Source organism: Arachis ipaensis, chromosome B1 (genome assembly GCF_059453495.1).
Source record: "Arachis ipaensis isolate K30076 ecotype BB chromosome B1, ASM5945349v1, whole genome shotgun sequence".
Classification (NCBI taxonomy): domain Eukaryota; kingdom Viridiplantae; phylum Streptophyta; class Magnoliopsida; order Fabales; family Fabaceae; genus Arachis; species Arachis ipaensis.
Genome location: NC_142436.1, coordinates 15,702,976 through 15,718,681, shown reverse-complemented (window position 1 = coordinate 15,718,681; position 15,706 = coordinate 15,702,976). Strand labels below are relative to the sequence as shown.

At 34.6% G+C, this 15,706-nt stretch overlaps 2 protein-coding genes across 3 annotated transcripts; both read left to right on the top strand.

Moving 5' to 3' along the window:
- Window positions 1-314: 314 nt before the first annotated feature.
- LOC107626014 (protein DA1-related 1) lies at window positions 315-7,271 on the top strand. Of its 2 annotated transcripts, XM_088501128.1 has the most exons (13): window positions 441-785; window positions 1,251-1,300; window positions 2,231-2,321; window positions 2,497-2,587; window positions 3,299-3,620; window positions 4,200-4,320; window positions 4,480-4,563; window positions 4,996-5,115; window positions 5,223-5,435; window positions 5,546-5,608; window positions 6,162-6,280; window positions 6,372-6,430; window positions 6,679-7,271. In XM_088501128.1, the coding sequence occupies exons 3-13, from the start codon at window positions 2,238-2,240 to the stop codon at window positions 7,017-7,019; spliced, it is 1,617 nt and encodes a 538-aa protein (XP_088357254.1). In that variant the 5' UTR covers window positions 441-785; window positions 1,251-1,300; window positions 2,231-2,237; the 3' UTR covers window positions 7,020-7,271. The 2 variants fall into 2 exon arrangements, with proteins under 2 accessions (XP_088357253.1, XP_088357254.1); XM_088501127.1 differs by lacking the exon at window positions 1,251-1,300 and having other exon boundaries at window positions 315-785.
- A 3,067-nt stretch (window positions 7,272-10,338) lies between these two features.
- LOC107647058 (uncharacterized) lies at window positions 10,339-11,052 on the top strand. Its single transcript, XM_016351185.1, has one exon. It carries the CDS (start codon window positions 10,339-10,341, stop codon window positions 11,050-11,052), a length of 714 nt encoding a protein of 237 aa, XP_016206671.1.
- The last annotated feature ends 4,654 nt before the right edge of the window (window positions 11,053-15,706 follow it).

The window sequence follows — 15,706 nt, the reverse complement described above, 5'->3', positions numbered from 1 at the left end:
AATTATGGATTTAGTTATGATAATTATGTGATAGAAATTTAGATACAATTAATTTTATGTAAAGTTGATAGTTAAGAATTATTAAATAATTTGATAAATTTAACTAAATTATTATCTAACGACTCTTAATTATCAACTTTGTACGAGATTAACTGCATATAAGTTTCCACCTAATAATGCCTTCAAAGTTCAAACTTCAATCACTCAAACCACTGGTTTAAACCGGACAACCGGCGGTCCGGTTGGGATTGATAACATGGCCCTTTTTCTACGAAGAAACCTGATAATATTTTATGGTGTGGTTGACATTTGGTAGAATGAATGTGTCAGGAAAATAAATTGTGGGACCCACAATGCCGAAGGAAAATACAGCGCAGTGGTGGTGGCATTGAATTGAATACAATACAAAGTTACAAGCTCAACTGCTGCTTCTGATTCTCATTTTTCTTCTGTTCGTTCTTTCTTCACCATCCGTCTTTTTTGGGTGTTTGCAAATAAAGACGCGGAAGAAAAAAAAAATAAAAGCTTTTCACTCCACTACTTGCAAATTTTATCCCTTTTGGGCCTCTTTGCTTAGAACACAAGTTTTTATTTATTTATTTTTCTTCTGCTTTCCTTCTACTCTTTGCAGTTTGCACTCAAATAAAGCTACTTTGGGATCACAGAATCACACCCACAGCCACAGTGCCACATATATATTACTGTTTTGGGAACAAGAAAAATTGTACTTGAACTGGGATTCTTCTGATTCTCTGTCTCTCTGATTCCCAATAACACTTTTTCTGGTGAGTTTTTCTCTTATTCTTTGTCTGGTCTATATTATAATTAAGCAATAGTTTCAGCTGTTCCAAAATCCTGGTATTCCATTACTTTTAGTCAATGGTCTCGATTATATATAAATTTTATGATTGAGATTAACTACTAAAATTAATGGAACATCGAATATTTTGAAAATACTTAAATGTCTTGAATTTTAAAAAGTTAGTAATGTTTTTGTATTTTCAATTAGTCACAAAACTTATGTATCTTCGAATTAAAATTTTAGGAATTTATTTATCTTTTTCTCTACAAATTTTCTCATAATTTACACATCCACACACTCAGAAGATACAGAGTTTCTCTCCTTTTTTTATTCTTATTTATGCTTGCGGTATTTCTAATCAATTATGATCAGTATGTATGGGGTCAGGTTGATGATTGCTTTTCTTTCTAAATGCATGTGCTATCTGAATTCTGAATTTCGTTTGAAGCAAATTCAATTTGAGTCCTTTATCTATGCTTTGAGGTTTGGTTGATGCTGGTAAGTGAACAACAACCGTTGATTTTAAGTATGCGATGGATTACTTAGGAACCTTATTGTATCTTTCTTGTTTCAAAATATCAAAGTTGTGGCATTGAGAATGGTTTTCTTTTATTTGATATTCCATGTAAAATCATCCTACCCCCTGCTTCTTGTTGTTGTCCTTCTTTTGCTTCATTTTTTGTTTTATTTTTTGTCCAACTGTTGATGATTAGAGGAACTGGTAAAATTGTAGTTTCCACATGAAAACTTGAGCGTCAAAGATAGAGGCATGGTATTTATATTCCGTGCCCTGTAGCTTTAGGCGTTGCTTATTTCAGGCCAGTTCTAAGTTCAGGGAATTAAATTGCAGTTGCTAACCAACTTGGGTTTCGGTGGGTCGAGTGATCATCCACTTAAGTAAGTGTTGGGGTTTCGAATCTCGTCTTGTGTATGCATTTTACTCGTCCACGACAGATTAGACTTTAGTCTGCCAGCTGAGAACACTCTGGGAAATTAAAAAAAAATTGCCATCGCCTGAGCAATTATGGCTACAACTGCAGTGTGATGCCAATTCATTAATTTGACCACAACATAACTGTATCCAAGCTACAATAGAGTCAAATTCAAGTTCAATACAAATTTTCATATCGCAACAGCTGCGATGTGCATTGCTAAAGCCATAATCCTTGCAATCACTCAGCAACCTTGCAATTGAAAACCCTAGTTCTAACAATACCACTGAATTTTAACACTAGAGTTAGAGCTTTGTTGTCCGGTAACGTTTATGGTGATGTGATATATCTATGAACTTTTAGACTGATGGGCATGCTTTGTGGTGAATATTGAACAACAGGCCTTGATTGTAGTTTATTGGCATTCTTAATTGAAATTTGCAATTTCCTTTCTGTAAGTGCTGCATATGTTTTCTTACTAAACTTGTCTTTCCAGAAACTGTATGGGTTGGTTTACCAAGCTGCTTAAGGGATCCAACCATAAATCTTCGAGAGGAAAATATCATGGGAAACATGAAAATTCCATGGTAATAACAGTTTCCACTAAGTCCATTTTTAATGAAATCTATTGTCATTATTGTAGTTATTTATCTGCTTTTAGCAAGAGAGTAGCATGAACATAACATGATATGGGGATTAGTTCTTTTGAGACTTATTATAAGCAGATCTTCTGAAGTTGTAATAGTGCCGAATTGAGTGCAGGATGATTTGACAGATGTTGAGAGAGAAGAAATTGATCGTGCAATTGCACTCTCTCTTTCGGAGGAAGATCCGAAAGGGAAAAAAGTTATTGGTAAGATTTATGCTTTTGCAAATAGTGGTTAAAATTTCTTAGCATGTTTGTGAAACTTGTATCAAGTACTGAGTGATTCAGTTAATGAGATACCTAAAATGTACATTGTAATGGTACAAGTCTAGGTTGTCTTGTTTAATGATTTGATAATTTTCAGTAGAATAATAAGATGTAGTGGTACAAGTTTTTAGTTAAATTATAATTTAACCCCACCACTAGAATTATGGAGTGCGAGAAACAAGAGTGTTTGACATAACTGCTCCCTTAGCTCAGGAGAAATCATGGAAGGCGCAAGAAACCTCTATGAAGAATTCAGAGCTGGGGAAGCTCCTCCTTTAAGATTTTCCTCTTAGTTTATTTTCGGTTGTGTTTGCTTGTCCTACTTAGACAATGCTTTTGGGGTTCTTCCCACTTTCTTTTCTGCTAGATCTCCTCTGGACCATGGTATGATTTAATTATCATCAATAATATGAATTACCTTTCCTTTCTTTTCTTTTCTCTATTTTTTTTTTAAAAACAAATATGGAGATTTGTTGATTTTAATGCTTTCACTTTAGTTGAAACTCAGTTTTTAGCATATTTTTCATATAGTTGATCTCCCTTGACATTGCATTTGGTATACGACTTTGGAAAAAGGGTTATTTGTTTTTATTCTATTCCCTGCCAAAATATCAAAAGGATCTCATATTTATTGACCTGATAATATCCCAGAGGACGACCCTCAATCTTCTGATGATGAACAACTGTGTGAACTTACTGATGAAGATGAATATCATGGTGAAGTTAAACAACATGAAGAGTTAAGCAATCATCACAAAGAAGAAGATGAATCTGTTGGTGAAGTTGAGGAAGAGGAAGATGACCATCTTAATAACATTCAACAGGATAATGACAAGCATCTTGCAGAAGCGCAGCTTGAGGAAGATGAACAACTTGCCAGAGCACTTCAAGAAAGTTTGAACATTGATTCAGACAGAGCTGAAAGAGATTCTTTATTTCAACCATTTCCACACCTCCTTCGACCTGTATACAGGTAACTAGGTGTGATTTGTCTTTATGTGAGTCGGAATACCAAATACAATAGATAGGAGCTGCTAAAGTGAGTTAATTTAATAAATGAAGGGACATTGATGCATTTCTTTTCCGAATCTTGAAATAGTGATTTAATGCAATATCTTTGCTTTTTATTTTTTTAAAAAAAATAAAGCAACGACAACAACTTCCATAACTCAGTACGAAGAATTTCAGTTACCTTGGTGTGAAGATTGAACTGTTACAGATAACACAACAGGATATTTTGGATCATACCTTGGTGTATGTTACCTTTCATTTTCCTTTTCTTCTCAAAGTACCTTTCGGTTAGATGATAATGATACAAGAACTATCCTTAGCATTCAATAGTGGTTAATATAAAATTGTTGTATTGATGATAACATGTGAGCACTTGTGATCATTTTCGGGTTCTTTTTATTGCCACTGTATGAAAAATGAAATGTTGACTTTATTAATGACTGCAAGGATGCATATTGGAATGATATATGAAGTTTCATTTTTGATAACTATTGGAGTCTTATTATTAGCACAACTTAAATGATTTGAAAATGGTTTGCAGAACCTGTGCTGGCTGCAATTCAGAGATTGGCCATGGCAGATTTTTGAGTTGCATGGGAGGTGTCTGGCATCCAGAATGTTTCTGTTGCCATGCTTGTAATTTGCCAATCACTGATTATGAGGTTAGCTTCTCATTTTTTGTTCCTGCATGCTTCCCTAAACTGAATATAACTATGTTTATTTTTTCCTCCAGTTCACAAATTGATGCTTTGACTTATTTCCCTTCGTTTTTGGGGTCAAATTTGATTTCTAATAATCATTCAATTATTATGCATTTACAGTTTTCCATGTCTGGAAATCGTCGTTACCATAAATCTTGCTACAAGGAGCTGCATCACCCAAGATGTGATGTTTGCAAGAACTTCGTAAGTGTATCAGCATTGGTTCTTGGTTTCCAGATTTTTTGTTAGTCATTACTCTAGTGCTTGATGTCATAAAAAGAATGCACTAAATGTTGGTGTGCAAAGAACATCACTGATAATAGTTTAGGGTAATTAAGAACTCACAAATCAGTCCAATATACTGTGTCATACTTTTACACCACGAGACTGACACTATGCATCATTTTCAGTTGTCCAACATGATTAGAGGTACTTTAAAATTGGATACTCAGATTTCAGGAAAATGGCAGACGAAATCTGTTTCTATCTAGGTCGAAGTTCATTTTCCATTTCAGGGTATAATTGATTTAGAAATGTTATAGATGTTGACTGAACAAGTTTTAATTAAAAACAAAAAGTGTGTGCATATAAATGAAACATATATATATAATTGAACGATTGATTCTTCTGTTTCAGATCCCACCAAATTCAGCTGGACTCATTGAGTATAGAGCACATCCTTTCTGGATGCAGAAATACTGTCCTTCACATGAGCGTGATGGAACTCCTCGTTGTTGTAGCTGCGAAAGAATGGAGGTCAGTTATATTAGCTACAGAAATATTTCATTGTTTGTTACAATTTCTCTGTTTTTGTCTTCTTTTTCAATTTCCTTATCTAACATTAAACTTTCCAATCAGTGCAGTCAAGGGATACAAAGTATCTCTTGCTGGATGACGGTCGAAAGTTGTGCCTAGAGTGTCTAGACTCAGCTATTATGGATACGCATGAATGCCAGCCTCTCTATCTTGAAATACAAGAATTCTATGAAGGTTTAAATATGAAAATAGAACAGCAAGTTCCAATGCTTTTAGTTGAGAGACAAGCACTCAACGAGGCCATGGAGGGAGAAAAGAATGTAAATATTTACTATGTTGAACTAAACTCTCTTTTCATGGGATATGCTGCTTATTTTAATTGTCCTTCGAAATTTATCCTGACTTTTGGTTGTTCCTTTTCCTTTGGTAGGGTCATCACCACTTACCGGAAACAAGAGGACTTTGCTTGTCGGAAGAGCAAACTGTCGCCACTGTAAGGATGCTATAGTTGTGATAGGTTTTACTAACCAATTTTCTAATTAGGATAAATTGCAATTACCCCCTTGAAGTTTGGGTCACGTGCAGTTTATTGCATACACATTCAAAATGCGCAATCTGACTTTCTGAAGTTATCAGACGGTGAAAAAAATAATCATAAAAAAATTGCTACTAATTTTGGATGAAAATGTAGCCAATCTTTCCTGCAACGTTTTTTAACTTGAGGAAGTCAAATTGAACATTTTAGAAGTTTAGGGGGTAAATTGCAAAGAGCCAAATTTCGGAATCAAGCTCCTCTTAAATGAAGGAGTTGATAAAGTAAAAAAGTGAGAGCCTAATCACCCTTGAATTAAGGTAATGAGACTCACATGATAAAAACTACAAATTCAATGGTGATTAACTCTTTACTTTGTTACTTTACAATTTCCCTCACTTTAGAGGATCTTTTTTCCAAATTTAGCGTGGTAAATTGTATTTTTACTTTTTAATTATGATAAATTTGTTTTGATGCATCAGATGGTGGTTTTAATATATTCGTGTAATGCCAGATTTTAAGAAGACCAAGGATAGGGGCAGGATACCGAGTCATAGATATGATAACTGAGCCTTACAGGCTAATCCGCCATTGCGAAGTGACAGCCATACTTGTTTTGTATGGCCTCCCTAGGTCTTCTTCCAATCCCATCCATTTTCACAGTCTATAATTCTTCCTACATTTTTGCTTTCATGTGACTAATTCAAAACTGTCATGTTTATAGGTTATTGACGGGTTCAATCCTGGCCCATGAGATGATGCATGCTTGGCTTAGGCTTAAAGGTACTCTCCCCTTCCTTGTGATCAACACTATGTATAGAAGAATTTGCATTTTCTATTTCATGTAGATGAGTTGGCTCGGGGTAGAGGTAAATCCTAGAAAACTATACAATAGGCCTAGTTCATGCATGATTCATAACAGGGGATAATAGGTACCTTTGATCCATTTAGCTGTGGGAGACATGGCTTTGTTGTTGTTTTTGTCTTTGTTCATGTAGTTGAGTGGGTAAAATATTTGCATTTTTTGGTAGGCTATGGCAATTTAAGGCCAGAAGTTGAAGAAGGAATTTGCCAAGTGCTAGCTCACATGTGGCTAGATTCAGAGATCTACGCTGGTTCAGGAAGTGATAGTGCATCATCGTCCTCGTCCTCATCATCATCCTCATCCTCACCTTCCTCTTCTACATCATCAAAGAAGGGTAAACGGTCTGACTTTGAGAAGAAACTTGGTGAGTTTTTCAAACACCAGATTGAGTCCGATCGTTCATCGGCTTATGGAGATGGATTCAGAGAGGGGAACCAAGCTGTGCTCAAGTATGGTTTAAGAAGTACCCTTGATCATATTCGACTAACCGGAAGTTTTCCATACTGAAGTATGATACATAACTTCCTTTTTCTTTTCCTTTACACAAACGAATATTTTCTCAGCTGTCATATAAATTATATAGGGTATCCAAAGATTACAAAGTTACATAATTTCACAATTTACAATATACACGAAATCTGTATAAAGAAAAAATGAAAATGCTCCTCTTGTGTTACTATAAACACTTAAGTAGCTGGTAAAATTAAACAGCTGAAGCAGTTAATATTTAATAATAATAATGAGTATTTGTTTTATATACATTGATGATGTTTCATATGCTAGTATTTGTGTTGTAAAGAGGACAAAAACAAAACAAGGTGAATGTAACCAACTTATTCACCAATCACACACATTCGTGTTTTGCTTCTGCGAATTTGAGTTCTTACACTGCTAAAATTTTCTGGCAAAGAATTATGTAAATCTTGTATTTAGCCGGTGTTCATTTACTTACCTTTTGTGAATTGTTGTTTGAGCCATGCAATTCATAATGTATCTCATATGGTGCAGAACCTTCACGAATCTTTATTACGATACATATATGCTTCTACTCCAGACCGGAAGGAACTAACTCGCTTTAAACTCGATTCCGAGTGAACCAAATGTGAAATCGTACAATATATTTATCTATTTATATTATAATGTATTTAAGTGATATTGTTGCTTTTCATTTGGCCATATAAGCTATTTTGGATAAGTGACAATTATTAAAAAGAAAAATTTATCATTAGGCCATGTCATCCATATTAAATAGGGCACAATAATTAAAAAAAAAAATCTTTCTTGTATTATGCATTGTCTTTTTTTTTTTTTTATGGTATTTCCCATACAAGTCAAGATTAATCTACTGTAAATTTTAGTTTCATTTAATAATTTGTCACTTAGCAAAGGATTGTTACATATACAAGACGAAATTTAAATTTTCAGTACTTATTTTTAAACAGATTAATAAACTAACCATTATATTACCCTAAGTTGGTTGCGTTTCTTTTTTTATGATAATAAAAAATGCAATACTAAAAAAAAGGTTAAAAAACATCACACGACAAATTTTGTTTATTTATTTTTAACTATGATTTTGAAACTATGCAGGGAAACATATGATTTACAAATTGAAACATTTGCTTAAACAAATACTTCAATATATATAAAATATAATACCACAAAATTTTATATTATTATCATAAGTTTTATTATGAATTTTATATTATTATCATAGAATTTATTATTATACAATTCTTTACTTTAAGAGTTATATATATATATTATTTTATAAATAACTATAAAACCAAAAATTTTATCTATTTTTTTAATTATCTAAAAAATTATATTCAAAAAAATTTATAATATCATTTTTTTTCCGTGCACAGGTCTAAATCTAGTTCATATAAATTCGACGAGGGTTAACAACAAAAAAATACAAATGAAAGTTTTAGGGTGTCTTTAGATGTCATTAAGTGGTAAGAAAGAATAAATGACCATTTGTATCCATAAGAGTTCAAAACGCTGACATTTGTACTCATCGCAGATGAAAACTGACTTTGTACCCATGCAAGATGGGTTCCGTGTGACAAAAGTAGCCTGGCTTGGATTGGCACTTGCTTCGGGGTTGTAGAACCCTACATGGCTCTCCGAACCTCCCAAAGCTCAATCTACGTGGAATTAAACAATTTTTTTTATTAAGGGTTGGGAGATTGAAGAAGATTTCGCAGGAGACTCTGCTGTGCCCTAGCAGAGGTCGTCGTTTCGTTCCCAACTCGGAGAAGACGTCTAGAACACTCCCAAGCCATCACCTTGAAGCTACGGGTTTCAACGCTGTCATTCCCAACTCGGAAAAGACCTTCGGAGCAGTAGCAAGCGATCAGTACGAAAACGTAAAAGAGGAACGTGCAAGGAATTTAATAGCGAGCAGAGCTCGAACCCAGGGGTTTCGTCGTCGACGGTGCAGAGGTCACTCTCTTTGGTTGGCAGAGAGCATAGGTATGTCATTGCCAATGTTGATTAATTTTAAATGTCACTGCGACTAGTTAGATAGATTATATTACCATATCAAATCCTGTTTGAGAATTGCTAAATTAGCTGATTTAGGGCTTGTGTTAGGTGTAGTAACATGTAATGTTTTCTTAGAATGTGTTGGTTAATTTTACTTTCAGGAATGGCCACCATCCATATAACACTGTGTATTAATCATAGAGGACGGTTTGAGAGAGGGCCGTGTGGGAAAGTTGGTTACGTTGGTGGTGAAGTCACATAAATCGAGAGGGTTAATGTTGATACCTTGAATGGTTTTTTCGTATCTGATTTGCTGAAGGACATAGGATATACATCTGTTACTAATTTTTTTTTGCTGGAACCTAGGAAGGAGCTTGATGATGGGTTGAGGGACCTAAGGGTTGATATGGATATAGTTAGAATGTATGAGGCAGCTGTGAAGAACAGTAACAAAATAAATATATATACAGAGCATCCGGTGGATGAGCCCGTGTTAATTGAGGAGAACAATATGACTCCATCAAAGATGAGAGTAAAGCACTGTACTAAAAGGGTTCCAACTCCGAAGAAGAGTCCAAAAAGAAGATTGATAGTAGTGGAAAATGAGGATGATGCTGAAATTGTACGTAACGTGCAAGTTGGGATGGAGGACCGAAAAAGGAGTGAGGCCCAGAGCAGTGAAGAGGCCCATGAAGCACATAAACAGGCTGGAGTTGAGGCCCAAAAAGAGGACAATGTCAGTATGGCCCATGAGACAGCAGACCCACTACTTTCAGTATCTGATGAGGCAGGACAGGTTTCTCAGCCTCCCTCAACACCTGTCATACCAGATAAACCACCATCAACTCAGTCCCAACCTTCCCAGCCACCTATTCAAGAAGATCAGCAACCAACACACACTGCTTATTCAGACCCAGTCCTGCCTTCTGAACCCAATGTCTCTGCCCCTATTGAACTAGAACAACTAACCCAATACATCCCACATCCGTATGGGAATCCACTTTTACAATCAATCCCTCAGTCAGGCCCACCCTCTGAGACCAATAGGACTCCCCAGAATGATCAGAGCAATCCTTCAGATGAGGTTAAGGGAAGGCCAAAGGTGAACAAGAGGAGATCAACAAATAGACCTCCCCCTACAGGGCAGTCTTTCATCCCAAACCCTGATCCAGACAAGCCGCCAACCTTCTATGTCCCCGTTGATGAGGATGATTTTTCTGATGAATGAATCAGAGGATTGGATAGCATTGCAAGTGACGAGGATACTGACCAGACGCTAGTTTTTCGTCAGAGCAATGTTGATGCCTCGGTTAGCCAGGTGCAGTTGGAGTTGGGGATGGAGTTTGAAACTCTAAGCCATTTTAGGAAAGTTGTCCGAAAGTTTAATATCAATATTGGAAGGAGTATATTCTTTGCTCGTTGTGATTCTACAAGATCGAAGGCTATATGCTATGATGAGGACTGTCCTTGGCAAATATACTGTGCCAAGAGAACATTTCCAGCAAGTTATCAGGTAAAGATCTTCGTAAATGAACATACCTGCAGCAGGGACAATCACTGTAAGTCAGCAGATGGAAAATGGGTCATAGATGAGCTAGAGGAGAGGATACGAGTGCAACCAAACTTAACAGTGAGGGAGGCTGACCAATACTTCAGATCTGAGTATGATGTACTAATCAATGAAAGGAAAATTTACAGATCTATGAAGAAAGCAAAGGAGAGGATTGAGGGTTCTGAGATTGCACAGTATGCACGACTTCGTGATTATGCTAACGAGATACTGAAGACTAATCCTGGGTCGACAGTAAGGATCCACACGAATCCTATGCCTGATTCGAATCCTATTTTTCTGAGGATCTATGTTTGCTTTGATGCGTGCAAGAAGGGGTTTGTAGGTGGATGTAGACCTTTTATAGGGTTGGATGGGACCTTCATTATAGGGTATTATGGGGGGCAGTTACTGACAGCAATAGGACAGGATACAAATAATAATATCTATCCTATTGCCTACGCAATTGTGGAATCAGAGAACAAAGAAAGTTGGAAGTGATTTTTAGAGATACTCCAGGAGGATGTGGGAGATTTTCAAGCTAACGGGTTTAACTTCATGTCAGATATGCAGAAGGTACTTGTGCATATTTACTGGTTAAGTCTGTTAGGGCAAGTTTATACCTTTTCTGTCTCATTTAAACATGTTATAATGATGTACGTCTGATTCATGTGTTTAGGGAATCTGATAGTAGGTCTTAATTAGGTTATGATTCTGGCCTGTCTTGAAATTTCATGTATGAACTTGTTCAGGTCTATTTTACAATTTCATTGAAAGCTCGTTACTTAATCATTGCTAGCTTATTATTGAATTCTAATTTACATTTTCAAAGAGCATATGGATTATTGAAATCTGGTTTATGCAAGTAGTTTCCAGTCTATTTTTTGAATTCTATTCTACAATTTTACTAACCACATGAATTATTGAAATCTGGTTTGGCCAAGAATGGGCTAGCTAAATATTGAACTCTGTTTTGGAATGAAGTAAGTGCATTGTATTAATCATTTCACTAATCTGCCTTGTAAACCTTGTGTGATAATGACTGTGATCTTCTTTGGAATGCAGCAGCCTCAACCAATGCCTCCCCCACTAACCGCACAACCACAGCCTCCAACAAACAATGCAACAACCAGAAAACAAGTTAAAAGGAGAAGTGTTAAGCGACCGCCTCCGACCGGACAAACACAGCTGCCAACGACACCACCTACCAACCAGCCAACTACAACTCCATCCACACACAACTCTCAAACTACACCTCATCCATTGCAAGGTGCTAGTGCAGGGACAAGCACCCGGTTCATGCAGTTCATGCCCACACCTGGAGTTGTGACTCCAACTGTTAGAGGTCGAGGCACAGCTGATGGAAGGAGAGGTCAAGGTAGAGGTCGAGGCAGGATATATACGTGGATCAAGCAGTAGAGGAAAAAATCAGTTCTCAGGCGGGAGTAGTAACTCGACCCCAATATCGTAGACTATTTATGGTTGCTTTTTGTTGTTTTTAGTTTACACCAGTGACATACATAAGTCTTATATTTTGTTATGCATGTTCATGGTATGGCTTAGATATGACTTAGTAATGCTTTTTTTGAGGGTTTGATTTGAGTTGCCAATACTTGGCTTCTTTGGCATATATATATATATATATATATATATATATATATATATATATATATATATATATATATATATATATATATATATATATATATATATATATATATATATATATATATATATATATATATATATATATATATATATATATATAAAAGGAACAAAGTCTTGTTACAATATCTATATACTTGCCTTCTTTTGCCTTTTTTTGGTATCACTATTGTTACAGCATTTTATTCGGCCAATTTGGTTCGAACTCATATATTGAAAAGCAAAACCATCAGGTTACTAATTTACGGATGCAGCTTATTATTGGATCCTTAAGGAGAAAAGAGAGATTCATGTCCATTTTCCACAGCATTGTCTACTTTTAAATGTTATCAAAATAATTTCAAATTGCAGCAACAAGTTAAAAGACTGCGTATCTACATCAATGTATCACATGTAAAGCAAACCAGTATAGATTAGAAACAAACCATATCATGCCAATATAATGAGAAAATTTAACTATCACGAACAAAGATCCCCAATTTTACATGTCTTATAATTTCATCACCAAATACAACTCACAAAACAAACAAAACGCTACCCCCAATGCAACGGTTGTAATCAACACTCTAATTCTCCTAATTTCACCCCCTAATTTTAACCGTAAATTTGTCTATCTTCCTAGCCATCATTGAGGATGCTTGCTGATTTCCCCCCTGCAGTGAGAGTCAATCCATCATCATGCCTTGCATAAGAATGCTCTGACTTTCTCTTGGCTAAACATCTTGCCAGGCCCTCCCATCCTTGTTCCAGTTCATCCACCCAAACAAAGTATCTACAATCTCTTGTCTGAAAAAACAGAAAAAAAAAAAAACACCCCACATTGTCAACTAAAACTCAAAAATAATAGTCTCACCTTAACAACAACAGCATCTGGCCCTTATCGCCCATAGAGGACATCTGATGAGCCATCTATTAGGGTTCGTAATCGTGTCAGACTCCATCAGCACAACATCCCTCCCACAGAAACATTTGCCGTCGAGCTTCTTCTCCTTCATCTTCTTCGAACTTGAAAAACTGCTACGACTTCCATCATTTGCATCAGAGTTAAATCTGTGTAATGACATTACTGGGGTTATGAGATAACTCTGGGTGCATTTGAATTTCACCAATATTTCATTTTGGGGGGTATGGTTCGAATTGGGGAATACAAGTTGCTAGGGTTTTGATTTCAAGCATAAGGCTCTTTCTACCTTCATATAGAAACGTTCAGATCCACGTAGACAGGGCTTTGGGAAGTTCGGAGAGTCACGTAGGGTCTTACAACCCCGAAGCAAGTGCCAATCCAAGCCAGGCTACTTTTGTCACACGGAACCCATCTTTAATAGGCACAAAGTCAGTTTCCATCTACGATGGGTATAAATGTCAGCGTTCTGAACTCTCATGGATACAAATGATTATTTATTCTGGTAAGAAAATGTCTATGTCTAGTACTTAAGTAGACAGAAGAATTTTACTATTAGAATAAGTGTACTAAAGATATTCTTTTTTCAAACCTTCTCAATTTAACCTTTGACTCATATTGGACCATAATTCGATCTAAGAATTTTAGATATTATTTTTTAAGTCTTCTCAAATCTATAAAGTAATAGATTAGTTATTCATGAGTTAGATTGGATCGAATAACCTAACAATTTAAGAACTTAAGATAATTTTTTTATTTTCAGTCTTCTTAAGACGAGAAATCACTACTAGATTAGTTTATCACAGTTTGTAAAACTTAACAATTCAGTTTGAAAATCTGTCCCAATTCTAAAATAGTTAAAAAAAGTTATCTAATGTACATGAATTATTTTCATATTTAAAAGAGTGTAATAATGTAGACTAAAATAAAAAATGAAAACTTCCTACATTACAAATTTAAAAGTTTTTTTAAGAAAAAAGAGTTATAGAAGAGAATAAAGAACTAAAAAAAACTTTAAAAAAAATTCTTTTTGCATAAAGAGTATTAAAGATCATTTAAAATTCCTCTTTTGTGTCAGCTTTTTATTCTTTAAAATATGCATAAAAAGGACAAGTTTTTTTCTTGTGTATATCTACATCATTACTTTTTTTTTTTATATTTTGTACTATACTTTAAAATGTTGGTCAAAATGTACATTTTACTTGACAGAATTTTGAGGTGAACATTGTCGCACTTTTAAGATTTTTTCAGTTAAGGAACATGGATATTGCTTTTGAGGTGGTATGTTTAACCTATTCAATTTCGAGGTTATTTAGCACTTCCTCAAATTCATATTTCTCCTAATTTACTTATATTACTTGAGAAAAAATTTCTTAAAACATTATACATTTGAACAAATGTTAGATAACAATCAATGAAATCATTAAATTATATTTGGTTGTTAATCATCAAAACTCAACTTATTAAGATACTGTGGAGCTGACATTAATAAGTGTTTAAAAAAATATTCTGTTTTTAAGTCTTTTTAAGATACAATAACTTATATCACAATTAATCTAAGAACTATTAGATATGATTGCATCATGCCTTCAGGAGCAACTTAAATTATTACCAATTTAAGAACTTCAACTATTCTTAAATAAGTCTTCTTAGATACCATTATAACTCATATCAACAAAATTTACATATTCTAATACTAAAATTAATCATTAATGGATTTAATTACTATAAATTAAATTTGAGTAAAGTATTGTTTTTGTCCCAACGTTTGGGATAAGTTCTATTTGTGTCCCTAACGTTTAAATCGTTCTATTTGTATCCTTAACGTTTATAAAAGTGATTCAATGTTATCCTACTATGAATTATTCTAACAAATCAGATTATATTTTTTAATTATTCTCACTTGAATGTATTCATTCTCAATTAGGTCTCACTTGGATGTGTTCGATTTTAATATTATACCCACTATTTGTGTTTAGATTCAATTATGTCCCAGAAAAGTGAATTATGTAAATGTTGTAGGAATTAGTTTCAACATTAGATGAGCTATTTTTCAGAGTAGATCATCGATTCTATCCCAGACATTTGTATTCTAACTTCAAGAAGAGATTTTTAAAACTCAAACTAAAGCGCTCATGATGTGTAATTGACGACAGGATAATATTGAATCACTTTTACAAACGTTAGGAATACAAATAGGACGATTTAAACGTTAAGAACACAAATAGGATTTACCCCAAACGTTGGGGACAAAAACAATACTTTACTCATTAAATTTCTATATGAAATACACTTTTCTAGATCTGAAATTTTTGTTCCAAGATTTATAAAACTGTAGGAACTACTCAAATTACGTTTGTTAATCTAATACAAGATAAAACAAAGATTCAACTTAATTACAAGCAACTTGTGGCGAATCTTTTGATGTATGAAGAATTTACAGAAAATGAAGAAGACTGAAAGCTCAAGAAGAATACCTGAAAACAAATGAGTAGCAATTCAATTCTATTCAAAACTTCTATAAGGCCAGTTGATTTGTATTTATAGTGTGAGTTTATAAAAGTGACGTTGGTAACCCTTTCTTCCTTC